The sequence below is a fragment of the Ascaphus truei genome, chromosome 2 (genome assembly GCF_040206685.1).
Source record: "Ascaphus truei isolate aAscTru1 chromosome 2, aAscTru1.hap1, whole genome shotgun sequence".
NCBI classification, from domain to species: Eukaryota; Metazoa; Chordata; class Amphibia; order Anura; family Ascaphidae; genus Ascaphus; species Ascaphus truei.
The window spans coordinates 79,865,162-79,880,178 of NC_134484.1; the positions used below are offsets into that span (position 1 = coordinate 79,865,162).

At 46.1% G+C, this 15,017-nt stretch overlaps 1 protein-coding gene across 5 annotated transcripts in view; it reads right to left on the reverse strand.

The window, feature by feature from the left end:
• WWP1 (WW domain containing E3 ubiquitin protein ligase 1) overlaps positions 1–15,017 on the reverse strand; it is a 133,332-nt gene that overhangs the window by 80,348 nt on the left and 37,967 nt on the right. For 4 of the 5 annotated variants that reach the window (XM_075582981.1, XM_075582976.1, XM_075582978.1 and 1 more), the window contains exon 2: positions 2,345–2,433. In XM_075582981.1, coding sequence (XP_075439096.1) covers positions 2,345–2,414 — 70 coding nt within the window. In that variant the 5' untranslated portion in view covers positions 2,415–2,433. Of the gene's footprint in view, positions 1–2,344; positions 2,434–8,292; positions 8,312–15,017 lie in introns of those variants that run through there. The other variant, XM_075582980.1, reaches the window with a different exon arrangement.

Here is a 15,017-nt window from a genome sequence, read left to right on the forward strand (position 1 = left end):
AAGATAGAGGCCTACTCTCCCCCCCCCCATATGGGACTCAGTGACGACCCCACTCAGAGTTCTACCTACCAGTCAAATGGGCTGCCCCTCTCACCCTACTCCCCCCCCCCTCTCTCTCTCCCACCCACTTCCCCACACCCCTCCCCCCTAGGTCTTCACTCTCGGAAGACACCACCTTTCCCCCTTTTTTCCCTCCCGACAACTGAGGTTGCCACCCTGTTTCCCCCCCCCCCCCCCAAAAAAAAAAACTGTTACCTGGAAAAATGTTAGGCGATGTTAAAATGTCTGATAAACTGTATTATCTAAATGCCTAATAAAAAAATATGGAAAAAAAAATACAGTAAATAAAAAAAAAACAGACCACACTGACTCAATGTAGTGTTCTTTGTACAGTATATACTCTGTAAATGGAAGGACTTATACTTGGATCATTATACAGAGAAAGAAAATAATAATAAGGCCACACTAAAGCTCACTTGAACAAAAGTATTTGATTAGGTCATATAACAATTGATTAACACACACACATTCCCAGCTAGCTCAAACTCCTACACCCACCACATCATGAATATATATTTAAATAGCTGGGAATGTGTGTGTGTTAATCAATTTGTGACTGGTAACAGTTAAATGGAGGTAAGTGGCACCTCCCCCCAGAGCTCACCCCTCCCCACCTTTTTAACTTGGGAGGTTCTGGCATTTTGCTGAATGGACAGGACTCACTGTAGTTGCTTCCCCTCATACAGAGGTAACAGGAAGGGTTCACAGTTTAGTGTTAGGACCTGCATTTTTGGTTATACCTTGACGTTTTGCATGCAGGCTTAGGCTAAGGCCCCGCTCCCAGAGTCAGCGCACCCGCACTGCAGACAGGCGGTGCGCTGAGATACACAGACCATGCGGTCTGTAGGGAGCGGGAGGTGGGCGGGAGTGGGAGGTTTGACAGGGAGGGGGGCGTGGCTTGAGCGGAGGGACCCGCTACTCTCCCTCCCTCCACGGACTGCAGGAGGGAGCTGCTACTCACCCCCCCCTCCCTCCACGGGCTGCAGGAGGGACCCGCTACTCTCCCCCCCTCCCTCCACGGGCTGCAGGAGGGAGCTGCTACTCACCCCCCCCCCCCTCCCTCCACGGGCTGCAGGAGGGACCCGCTACTCTCCCCCCCTCCCTCCACAGGCTGCAGGAGGGAGCTGCTACTCACCCCCCCCTCCCTCCACGGGCTGCAGGAGGGACCCGCTACTCTCCCCCCCCCCTCCCTCCACGGGCTGCAGGAGGGAGCTGCTACTCTCCCCCCCCTCCCTCCACGGACTCGGGCTGGAGCTGCTACACACACACACACACACGCAGGCACTCATACATACACACATACACACACACACAGGCACTCACACACACACAAGCGCGCACACACATGCAGGCACTCAGGCACACACATACACACACAGACACAGACAGGCACGCACGCACGCAGACACACACTCAGACAGGCACTCACCTGCTTTCACTCCACACTCCTCCCCGCTCCCCGAAGCCTCTCCTCCCGAAGCCTCCCCTCCTCCCGAAGCCTCCCCTCCCCATTGGCTCACAGCCACACCACGTGACGCGTCAACGCTAGGAAACACCATTCTCTTGTGTCTCCTAGCGGCTGACGCGCCACAGTGTGTAGTCAGCTGTGCCGCCAGGGGGGACCGGGACCTGCTCGCGAGGATTCCCCTGCTGGTGGGGAACTTGCGACATGGCCGCCCGCGCCAACGAGCGCAGCGGGACCGAGGCATTAAACCCTTTGGCCAAAGCGGCGTAACTAAATAACCAAGTCATTACTATTATTATATATGTATTTAAACGTTATACTTATTACCATATATGTTTTGTCAATTTGATGTAGCATTGGGCACCCCTGTCTTTTGTTGTACATATAACGATTGATTCACGTAAAGTTTGAGAAATTGTGAATCTTTTTCTTTTTTTAAACTGGTTTGGGCAATAGACTATTTTTAAAAAAAAATTTTTTTTTAGAAAGATTAAACTACTCTCAACCCTCTCAGTCCAAAAAAGTGCCACTCATGGGCCCTTATGACATACACCATATGCCATTGCTCCGTGCTTGTTTTGTAGGTGCTGTATACGAATGGAAGCACTGACCACATATTACACTGAAGGGGCAAGTCCTTCCCCTCCTCATCACATCCCATCCTTGACGCCTCAGTCACTTCTCGCCTCCTCCATGTCCCCACCCCCTCTCCGTCAGCCCCCTCTCCCAGTCACCCCTGTTACACCACGCGGGGAGAAGGCTTTAGATACAAAAGATATATGCAGAAGACCTCAAAATGTGACAAATTCAGCAACCTACCTGTTACGTGCAGTTGCAATCTTTCTTCATGACCGTTTCTATTAGCAGGCCTTGGTGAGGCTGTGGCCATGTCAGGCTACAGGTTACGCCTACAAAATAAGAAACAAATTATAAATATGTGAGCACAGTTAACAAGGTTTATGTATTTAGCTTCCAAAAATGGAAAATTGCTCGAAAACGCCAAAGTGCGTCATTTTAACCAGGCGTGATGTCAATATATTATGGTGCTTTGCTCCATTTCTGGTCTCAAATTGCTGCACTTGCACCATGAGCATTTGGGGGAGTGGTTATAGGAGGCGCCAGGGGAGGAGAGAGTCGGAGCAATGTTCTAAGAATGATATATCTAAAGTTGCATTAAAAAAAAAAAAAGCACCAGGTTTTGGTGGCGTTAAACTTTGCTCCATAGAGATCCGTGCCAACTGTAAGAAGCAATGTTAGAAAGTTTCATACATATGTGTTGTTGTCACAAACTGACAAATGCAAATATTTGCTCTGTGTTTTGGAGCAAGTTGCACCATTCTGACAGCACTAGGCCCTGTGCATTAACTCGTCTTGCCACCAGTTTAAATCCTGATATGGGTGACCACCGTAGAGGTAAATATCAAAGTACAGAGGCAATATCAAAGTACAGAGGTACAAAACAAACACTTAAAGACACACAACTGCTATATATATTTTTTGCCAGGCAGAGCGCTACACTGCCGCTAATTGAGATAGCAAGGGACCATTAATCAAAGCTTTGATCACCACAAATACATGCCAATTAAATACAGCACTTAAGTTATTTGTCAGATTAACTCAACACAGAGTGAGGTTGAGGCTGGTTATCCACTTCCCTGCTTAAAACCGAACAGGCTTCAAATACTAGATGTGATTAAATAAATTTGCCCCAACAATAGCTTGGATACCAAAGTTAACGGTGTAGTTACACTTATGCTAAACAAAACGCTCTTAATATCCACTTTTACCATGATCAAACGTCACTGAAATTCTTAAAGTTAGAGGGGGGAAAGAAAGCGAGAACCATTAAACATCTGCCAATGTCATTTGTACCTCTGGAATAGCTGTAACGTTCCTTCCTCAATAAGGCAAGCACGATACATTAAAAACACTGACCCGAAATGTTAATGAAAAGGTTATATCATATATATTGCAATTAGTAACTCCACCTTTAAACCCATTATCGTCTCGGAAAAATTAAGCAATAGAGAATATGAATACACACGCAACTACATTTAATTCAAGGCAATTCCCTTCAGGCGATGCATTCTATATAGGCGCACTGACCGCTATTACCAAAGTGAAATCACAGTGATTAAAACGCTATTAAGTCAAACGAATAAGTAGATTCACAAAGATTTTTAGGGTTGACACTAAGAAAATGTACATCAGGTAAACAAATATAAAACAGTAAAAAAATTGAGATTTTAACTTCAGGATTATTATTTTTATGCCTGGGGATCCTGCAGTGCATGGTGAAAGTTTGCAAGTAGTGCATAAGACAGTGTTTTTCAACAGGGGTTCCCCAGGCGCCCCAAAAAGGATTCTCTATAATTGTCAGGTCATTTGAAAATGTTACCAAATACTGGAGAATTTACAGTGCATCTGATCTCAGACACGCTATTTGTGATCAGATGCACCGACCCTCTCCGAGACGCTATTAGAGAGGGTTGTGGTTTCTTATATAGCAGGTATGTCATCTGTGCCTGTCCTTCCATGCTCTGTCTGTAAGTCTTGATAGCTGCAGGCATAAGAGTTAAATCTGTGGGCTATTGACCCCCCCTCCTCCCCCACCCCCTTGTGCTTCTCCTGGGAGTAACTAGAGGAGGGTGGTGACTCATGGCAAGAGAGAGCCTACTGTGATAGGTCTGATGTCACGAGTCCGCCCCTTCTAGAAAGCTCTTAGCAGAATGCAACAAAACATACTGTGTCTTTTGGAGCCCTGCTTTGAAGCTAGCAGGACATGCTCCAGAGCTGTAAGCTCCTCCCCATTGCGAGGGCAGGCATGCTCAGCTCAGGCTAGGCCTGAGTAACATCATGAACCCGTAAACCAGAAAACCAGGAGGTGTGTACCACCCAGAAGCTGTGATCTGTTGCTATTCTGGGTCGCTGTGGGATGAGCTGCAGTGGATACAATAAAGAATACCCTTTGACATATACCTGCCTGGATGTCTTCAGTGTGGAAGAAAGGAGGTGTGTGTTCCATAGGGAGTCCCCTGAGTCTATTCAGGACCCATGGGACTGGAGGCGCTGACACCAGTTCTGAGACCATCCTAAAGCCTGTCCTGTCTCCATAACACCGCAGACAGACCTCAGAGCTCCTGATCCTCACAGATACGCACCATATATACTTGTAGGGACTTAGAGGTTCCCTTAGCGTGGGGGAGCAAGTGCTACACTTATTATGCATCTGATCTCAGACAACTATTAGGCTGAGGCTATACTAGGCGCGCGCGGCGTCACAGGTGCCTGCCGCAAAGGCGAATTGTGGCCTAGGGGAGACAATACAGGGAGGCGTGGTTGTGACGTCAAAGAGCTGGTTCGCCCTCATTGGCTAAACCGCTCACGTGACCCGGCCGTCGCGCGACAAAATCAAATATTTTGTCTGAGCGCAGTAGCGCGCTCTATGGATGCAACCTAAGGCTACGGCCCCAGTGCCTGCGCTGCACACGCGCCTGCGAGGCTGATGGCGCGTGCAGCCGAATTCCCCGCTCTGCAGTGACCTGCAGGGGGAAAGACAACGGGGTGCGGGGGCGCGGCTGTGACATCACCCGGCAGGTTCGCCCTCATTGGCTCCGTCACATGTCCTGCTCTCAATTTTCTTAAGAGCAGGAGTTTGTCGGCGCAGCGCTGCGGCCCCCCCTCGCAGCGGGCCCGGCCCCATTGTGGGCGGCTCATCCCTGCAGTAGCCAGCGGGGACCTGGTCTTAAAGAGGGTTAGGGTTCCTTACAATGCATCTGATCTCAGACAAGTTTTATACCAATAGTGCCTCCTCCGTTACATTGGGGAGGGGGGGGGGGGGTTAACCAATAAAGATTCGGCAGGCTAGCAGTGTCGAGAGATGTGTGGCATAATTAGCGCTATGTTCATTTTCTTGACAAAGGGACGGGAGAGACACTTTCAGCCTTAAAATTAAGCATTGTTCATTTATTATATTAATCCTCTCTTTTGCCAAACAGGCAGTTAGAGGGTTTTAGAGGAATGCTCTGGCAGATGTAAAAGAACTATACTTCTCATAGCTGTGGGATTGTGCAAATTGTAGATACTCAGCCCACAAAGCTTCCTTATTTGTCATGAATAACTAGTCTTTTTCCATTATTTTATGTAAACATACTTAAAAAGGGTGCAATCAGAACGGGGTTTTTTTTGGCGATAACTACAGGAATTCAAAGCACTCAAATACCAGGAATGTTTTTATTTGATAAAAGTTCTCTTACAAAATTATGCACATCCGACCCATTTAAACCATGAGACCATAGAATCAAAATTTCCTATAAAAAGATTTATTTGTTCTCTTTTCCTTTGGAGCGCTTTAGGGAAAGAATGTTCAATTCAAATGAAAGTTTCCAGTGCCGGAAGTCCAGCAGCACCAGGATACCACCGGGCCCCTAGCACTTGCAGTCATGTGACGCTGCTGAAACCCCCTGGCTGGTGGAATAAAGTGCAGGGAGGCTCAATTTTACGGTCTGTCCAATCAGGCCCTGGAACATTAGCATTTCGCTATGACATGCCTGCCACGGCCCCATGTACCAGGCACGTCGCAAGGGCACTGAAAAGACTAACAGAATAAAGGATTTTATTTATTAAACTTGCAGTTACAATTACTCAACCACAAAAAGCAAAAACATGTTTAAAAGGTGCAAGCCCACCAAGAACCCAATTTAACTCCCATCTGTGACATGGTGATACATCTAGGCGATTTATGCCCTTTTTTGACTCAAATCTGGCCCCTATAAATAGGTTTTTAAATAAGAAGTTATTATGTAAACATGGTGAACTGAGACTTCAGAGGTGTTTGACATCACACAAGCAGGGAGGAACCTGAGGATTTCAGTGTGTTCAGTAAGAGCTGGTACAGTCAGAGGCCTCTCTCTCTTTCTTTATTGGCTATCTGACAACGGGGTAAGAGTTAAGAAAACACAAACATTTTCCCATTTAGAGGCCCATAAGAAATTTAAAGGAGCCGTCAACCCCAACTAACCGCCATTTTGTTTTACAGAGCTGAAACACGCTATCTTTCAGCTGCGTTGACCAGAGATACTCATCGGTGAAGCTACCAGTATTACTTCCTGGTTTTTAAAGGGGATCCAAATGGCCATCACCGATTATTCACAGCTCTCCAGTGGCCAGAGACTAGGCAGCCATTTTGTTTCCCAAGGGAGATTTAAACCCGGTAAATTCACCGGTAACTCAGGAACCGGGGAGTCTCTAGCTGAAAATAATGGCATTTGGCTCAGATGGACCATGCGGTTCCCAACCCTGTCAAACATGGACGGTAATAAAAGTGGAAATAAGTGCTCCTGTAAATTCTAATCCCCCCCCCCACCCCAAAAGCAATTGTTGCTACATGCATTGTTAGCTTTGTTTAGGGAAGCCAAGACAAAATGCATTACAAAAAGCTGTTATACATGAATATTAATAGAGAATGGGCTCTTTAAAACCTAGCATCATCTAATTTATTTGTGGTTCTGGTGCAACGACATTACACAATCCAACACAAATGTTCTTTATCTGCTCAGTGCGCAGTGGAGTCAGCCACCACAATTGATGCGTCACACATCTTCAGTAGAAGGATGAAGTTAAAAAGTGATGACTGAAAAGTTTATCGGAAAGAACATATGTGAAATAAAACAAACTGAATACAAAGGATACTGGGTTGCCAAAACCCTTGCCGCGAGAGATTGTTAGGGTTTACCCGGAAACTGCACGACACCACCGCCAGAAATGGCTCGGTACAATAGGAATATTGGTTTCCTTTGTCATGTGTCGACAATGGGACAGAGCTGACTGGAGCACTTGCTTGCAAACTAACGAAGAACGTCAGAGTCAATGAATTCAGTAAACAGGAAAATAAAAATTAAGTAATTCACTTGGCCCAAATCACTCAGCCTTGTAAGCAGATGACAAATATTGCCAAACACATTAACAGCAGTATCTGGGGGTGGAATGCACGCGGCTTATAAGAGCACCATTTAAATGCCTCAGCTTTATATTTGTGTTCAACATTCATTCATGTAACCCCTTTGCTGCCAGAAGAACCTGCATTGCATTGCAAAGCCATGGCTCCATTGTCAGAAAGGGGTAACAAAAAAAAAAACGAAAGTTGTATTTAATTCCTCCAAGGACTAAATGCCTATTCTTCTGATGCAGCTTTTTCTACGGTATACATTTATAGTGAAAAGTGCATTAGAAATCTCTAATGGTGCAATAATGTTAAGAGATACATTCAATAATAAAAAGATTATATAACAAGCATTATTAAGTAATGGTGACCAATCACACAGCATTGTTGAGAAAATACATAAAACACCTAATAAATGTTATTAATAACAATACTGACAGACTACAAATACAGTTCCACAAAGAAATGGCATACAGTTTTATACTGCGTTTGTTTCTTGAGTTTTAAATTACATTGATATTCGGATTACCATCTATTTTGGAACGATTCAAATTTGCAGTGATGCTGCAGCATTTACATTTGTAAATGTAAAACGGTCCCATTACAATAAGGTAATTAACCACATCATTAATGCCACTGTTCGCAGATTAAGAGCAAATACCATTTAGACAAAATACAGTCCTACACTGGTGCTTCTAAACACAGACAAGAAGGAACTGTCCTGAATCCTCTGCTCAGATCACAATGAAAAAATACGTGTTTGTTTTATTGTGATCTGCAAAAACTGCAACAAATCTCAGTATCTTCATTAAATATCTGCATGTACCTGCAATCACAGGAAGACCTTCCTCCTTTTCCACTGCCAGATTACTCTGTCTCCAGGGGTTTCATCTAAACCAGTCAGGTGACTCTGATCATCCAGCTACAGGGCTGACACAAACCTACTGAAACCTCCTTAAGGTTTCAATTCTACTGCAGCTTCTTTAGTGGAATAACATTGGCACAGTGGCATGTATTATACTGTACACAGAGCTCGTGGTCACATAGCATTGGAGAACTGATTTTCACATTTAAAAAATATAGCACTGATATAGACAAACTGTTAGGACAACCTATTAAAACAATAAAACTGCAAAATAAATAAAAAAGCAGTAGTATAAATTATAAAGTATGATGATATATATATATATATATATATATATATATATATATACTCAAGTATACTCAGAACAAATATCAAAGAAAATTATGATTTATTTAACAGCACAAATAATCAAACATAAAATACAAAAAATATTAAAACAAACCCTGACATCCTCCTGTGATAGAATATGTATCAGACAGGGGAAATCCCCTATGAAGATACTGATGGACCCCTAATACCCAAGGCAAGGGGGAAAAAGCCAATAAGCACAAAATATATGTAGAACAAGGGGTTAACAATAACCCCTTGAACCTACAAGGCCGGCCTCACCCCTAGTAAATATAAAACCACACAGCAAGCATAGATAACACATGCACCAAATTGCCTAATACATGCTGTCAAATACATATATGTAAGGATGTGGTAGGAACCTCATATGTGTGTTCAGTTGGTGTTTGACTCTGTTCAGTGAGAGGCATCTGGAGTGTCTGCAACAGTGTTGCAGTGTGTTAGAGCAGAGTCAGACCGGCAGTGGCTGATGTAATAGCTGAGCTGTGTGTCTGTGCAGATTAGGCAGAGAGGCTCCGTGGATAAACTACAATTCCCATGAGCTCCTGGGCAGTCACCTGATGTGAAGAACCAATCAGAAGGCTAGGATGACAGGGGCAGGAAAGGGAAGCGTGGGGGAGAGACCACACTAGTCAGAGGGGTTCTGGAAGGTAAAGGAGGAGGGTGTATGCGTGCAGGGGGTCCGTGACCCGCCTGCATACGACAGCTTTACCCAGCAGGCCCTTAGGAGAAATCCCTGAGCCACAGTAGGTTGCTGTGCTGCCGGGACGCCCATAGTGGTAGCGATCAGTCACCTTACTGTGTAGACAGTTAGGGACAAGCGTGCGGAGCAGGTTTGCTGGTGAGCTGCTTGGGACCAGAGAGCTGCACTACGGACATCAAAGACAAGCAAGGATTCGGCTGATCCTTTTCGAAGCATTACCGGTCACCGCCGAGACCGGAAGGTATTTACGTTAAGTGCACCAACACCGGTCAACAGGCGCTGATCCCGCCTTAGGCGTAACTCTTTGAGGACACTAGTGAGTGAGCAAAGGCCTAATACACGGAGTTATTCTAACTACTAGCGCAAGGACACGGTGTGTGGGGCACGCGGTGGTGGGACCCGGACATACTCATTAAGAGCGTGGCTGAGCCACTACTGTACAGGACAATACTCATTAAGAGCGTGGCCGAGCCACTCACGTTATAAGGACATTACCATTTAGCTGCGTTAAGGTTATATTGCATTATAGGTTATGTGTTGGGTTATATGCTGCGTGTGTATTAATATGATAGAGTGCTAAGGTTATTGTGCATATAGTAAAGTTGGTTGCATCATACATGTGTGTGTATATGTTTCTTGCCCAGGGGAATCTCACATCACGGGGATCCTGGGTAAGTGGAGGCGCTGCGCTATAAGTGTTACCCCAGGCTCCCAGCTAGCGGAGGCTCAGATCTCCTGGAGCCGCAGGTGCGTGCAGTTACCCGTAGTCGCTTTAGCGTGTCAGAAAAAGGGCTACATATATTATATACATACACCGTAAATGCAGTTGGTATAATCAAGGCAAACCAGGCACAGTACCAAAAAGAGACTGTTAGTATGGGATCAACAATGGTTAACAGTTCCCGTCAGTTACCATAGTACATGAGACAATCCATGCCACACTGTGATAGTAAAATGTCCAAAGGGTAAAGATCTTCCAATTGAGGGGTCCATCCGCAGGGGAGTCAGGGAAAAACAATCGCCCCAACACTTGTTTCACCTCCGCTTCATCAGGGGGCTGATATATATATATATTTATATATATATATATATATATATAGATATATATATATATATATATATATATATATATATATATATATATAGATAATGACAGTGGTGATTACCTAGTCTAGTCTCAAACCTGCTTGCCATTAAGACCAGCCTCACACTGATGATACCCATCAAGGTTGAAACATGTATGTGAGTAGGTCTAATGGCTTTGCATCTCATCCCAGCCTCTGTTTAAAAGCTGTGTTTAAAACAGCATGCATTGGCTTGAGGATTGGCTTGTGTAATACGAGCTTGAGACAAAATGTGGCACTGAGTGCTCATTTGCATGTAATTTCCCAGAATCCCTTGCTGCAGTGGAAGCGCTGTATGCTGGGTGACAATGGGGAAAGACAGTGTTGCAGACCTGTCTAAGTAATGCAAATGAACATACAGTAATATTTACAGTTGCTTTATGCTTTACTGTGGAGGGTTTTTGTCACTTTTTTTACCCAGCATAACCTTAATGACAGTAGATATATATAGATATATATATACACACACAGTGTTTGACAAACCTATACATCTGCACACCCCGGGCGAGTGGATTTAACACCGTGGCAAGCTCCTATTGGCCCAAGCAGCACACGTGTTTTTTTTTTTTAATTTTGCCCCGCTCGCGCTGGAGGGAAAAAAAAAAGCCTGAGCAGTGCCCTCCCTCCTCCCCCGCCTCTGAGCACGTTTCTGCTCCCCGTAGCAGCCAGAGTGCCTCCGTAGGCCCCCGCATATCCCCCAATGGCCCCCGCATATCCCCCGCACATCCAATGGCCCCCGCATATCACCCAATGGCCCCCGCATATCCCCCAATGGCCCCTGCATATCCCCCAATGGCCCCTGCATATCCCCCAATGGTCGCCCCATACCCCCAATTGCCGCCGCAGGCCCCCGCATAACCCCATTGGCCGCCGTATGCCCCCGCAGGCCCCCCCATATCCCCAATGGCCCCCGCATATCCCCAATGGCCCCCGCATACCTCCCAATGCCCCCCGCTTACCCCCAATGGCCCCCGCATACCTCCCAATGCCCCCCGCATACCCCCAATGGTCGCCACATACCCCAATTGCCGCCGCAGGCCCCCCCATAACCCCATGGCCGCTGTATGCCCCCGCTGGCCCCCTCAAACCGCCGATGTCTCCCGCAAGCTCCCGATGTCGCCCGCAGCCCCTGATGACTCCAACATACCTCCAAAACATGTCTCCAATTGAGACTCGAAAACTGGATTTCCCAAAACAAACTGTTTTTAAACACTGACAAGACTGTAACAATGGTATTCGGGACCAAGACTAAATTTTTAAAGCTTCCAGTGACGGAGCTCCTGATTAGAACCAACGCTAACACCACCCTAACCCCTGTCACTAGTTTTAAATACCTGGGCTTATGGTTTGACTCCCACTTAACATTCGGGATGCACATTGATATCCTGACAACCAAGACCTATGCCAAACTAGGGGCACTTTACAGGAACAAATCCTCCCCAAGTCTCCTGGTCAGAAAGCGTATCGCACAGCAGATGCTAATGCCAATTATTGACTATGGAGACATAGTATATGGCTCGGCACCCCAAACCCACCTTAGCAAACTTGACACCCTCTACAATTCAATTTGTCGTTTTGTTCTCCAATGCAACTACAACACACATCACTGCGATATGCTCAAAGAACTAGATTGGTCATCACTAGAGTCTAGGCGCAAAGTTCACCTTTCCTGTCTTGCCTTTAAAAATTCTTCATGGGCAAGCTACCCAGCTATCTGAACAAGCTCCTCACCCCTACCACATGCAGCACTTATCACCTGAGATCAGACTCCAAAAGACTGTTCATGGTCCCAAAGCTCAACAAAGTATCCGGACGTTCCTCCTTCTCCTACCGTGCACCCCAACACTGGAACAACCTACCCGAGACTCTCACATCCACCACCAGTTTAAGTTCTTTCAAATCTAAGGCTGTCTCACATTTTAATCTGGTCTGTAACTGTTTCATAAACCCATAATATTTATTTTCTTTAACTGTGCACGCAATGTCTTGTATATAATGTATACCCTGTTCATTTATGTAACTGTATTTGTAACCATGTATTATTTGTTTTACTCTGTGCCCAGGACATACTTGAAAACGAGAGGTAACTCTCAATGTATTACTTCCTGGTAAAATATTTCATAAATAAATAAATGGTGAGCGGGACTCCCGGCGCCGTTTCTGGTAGTGTGTGTGTGTGTTTCAGTCAGAGTGTGTGTGTGTGAGTGTGAGTAGGATGACTGACTTGGTCTCTCCCTCTCCGTGTGTGTGTGTCGCTCTCTCTCCCTCTCCGTGTGTGTGTCGCGCTCTCTCTCTCTCTCCCCAAGTGTGTGTCTGTCGCTCTCTCGCCGTGTGTGTGTGTCGCTCTCTCTCTCCCCGTGTGTGTGTGTTGCTCTCTGTGTGTGTGTGTGTGTCGCTCTCTCTGTGTGTGTGTGTGTGTCGCTCTCTCTGTGTGTGTGTGTCGCTCTCTGTGTGTGTGTGTGTGTCGCTCTCTCTGTGTGTGTGTGTGTCGCTCTCTCTGTGTGTGTGTGTGTCGCTCTCTCTGTGTGTGTGTGTGTGTGTGTGTCGCTCTCTCTGTGTGTGTGTGTGTGTGTGTCGCTCTCTCTGTGTGTGTCGCTCTCTCTGTGTGTGTGTGTCGCTCTCTCTGTGTGTGTGTGTGTGTGTCGCTCTCTCTCTCTGTGTGTCGCTCGCTCTCAACTGTGTGTGTGTGTGTGTATGTGTGTGTGTGTGTGTGTATGCGTGTGTATGCGTGTGTATCTTTGTGTGTGTGTGTGTGTGTGTGTGTATCTTTGTGTGTGTGTGTGTATCTTTGTGTGTGTGTGTGTGTGTGTGTATCTTTGTGTATCTTTGTGTGTGTGTGTGTGTATCTGTGTGTGTGTGTGTGTATATATCTGTGTGTGTGTGTATATCTGTGTGTGTGTGTGTGTGTGTGTGTGTGTGTGTGTGTGTGTGTGTGTGTGTGTGTATCTGTGTGTGTGTGTGTGTGTATCTGTGTGTGTGTGTGTGTGTGTGTGTGTGTGTGTGTGTGTATGTGTGTATCTGTGTGTGTGTGTATCTGTGTGTGTATCTGTGTGTGTGTGTGTGTGTGTGTGTGTGTGTATCTGTGTGTGTATGTGTGTATCTGTGTGTGTGTGTATCTGTGTGTGTATCTGTGTGTGTATCTGTGTGTGTGTGTGTGTGTGTGTGTGTGTGTGTGTGTGTATCTGTGTGTGTATGTGTATCTGTGTGTATATCTGTGTGTGTGTGCGTGTATATCTGTGTGTGTGTGTGTGTGTGTGTGTGTGTCTGTGTGTGTCGCTCTCTCTCCACTGTGTGTGTGTGTATCTGTGTGTGTTTGTGTGTCGCTCTCTCCACTGTGTGTGTGCGTGTGTGTATCTGTGCGTGTGCGTGCGTGTGTGTGAATCTGTGTGTGTGTATCTGTGTGTGTGTATATGTGTATCTGTGTGTGTGTTGTGACATAGTCCAAAGATGTTAGGCAGCTTTCTGCCCATTTTAGAGCAGAAAGTGCAGGAATAGTTACAAATGATCCGTTCCACAGCTTCCCATTAACTCAGGCAGCTGGATGGAAAATCCAGACCACAGATTACCATGGCTCTAGTTCTCCCTCACCTGCTCTTCTAATCACATGCACAGGTATTTAGAGCAGAGAGGTTTTGCATTTCTCTCTCTCTCCTTAGAGCCTGGAGGCTGGGGGTATCGCTGCTCCCCTGTTTCCAGTGTCAGGGTTGACGGCTCCTCCACGTATCACAGTACCAGAGGATTTGCCTGGACACCACAAGCAGATAAGACAAAACAAATGGTTACTGCTGTTGCTAAAAGACTGTGCTGTATCTTGTGACCCTAAATGAGAGAGCATTGTTTTAAGCTGGGGAACCAGTTTAGTTGGCCAGCAGCGGTTAGAGAGACTGATTCTGATGTGTAGTTAGATCCCTGAAAGGGATAGGTTTTTGCTTATATGATTTTGGTTTTATTTCTTGAAATAACAGTGTGGGAAATATTGTAACACTGAAATATGTGAACTGCTGAATGAAAGTATCTGAGTACCTCTAACCTTCACATGTTAAAGCTGCAGTACCTTACTTGGATGAAAATAAAGCAGGCAGAAGCCTGAGTTAAGCAGCATAATACTTTGCATGATCCTGTTTGTTGTATAATTAACCCTAGAAGACTGTGTCGGGAAGAACCCAGACAGACGTCAGCACTACAAAAGAGGGGCGTTTGTCACAGTGTGTATCTGTAACTGTGTGCAAGGTGCTGCCTGCATGGATCTCCTGCCTCCCCTCTCCCCCTCCCCTCCGTGTGTCTGAGAGCGAGTGTGTCTGAGAGCGAGTGTGTCTGAGAGCGAGTGCGTGTGTCTGAGAGCGAGTGCGTGTGTCTGAGAGCGAGTGCGTGTGTCTGAGAGCGAGTGCGTGTGTCTGAGAGCGAGTGCGTGTGTCTGAGAGCGAGTGCGTGTGTCTGAGAGCGAGTGCGTGTGTCTGAGAGCGAGTGCGTGTGTCTGAGAGCGAGTGCGTGTGTCTGAGAGCGAGTGCGTG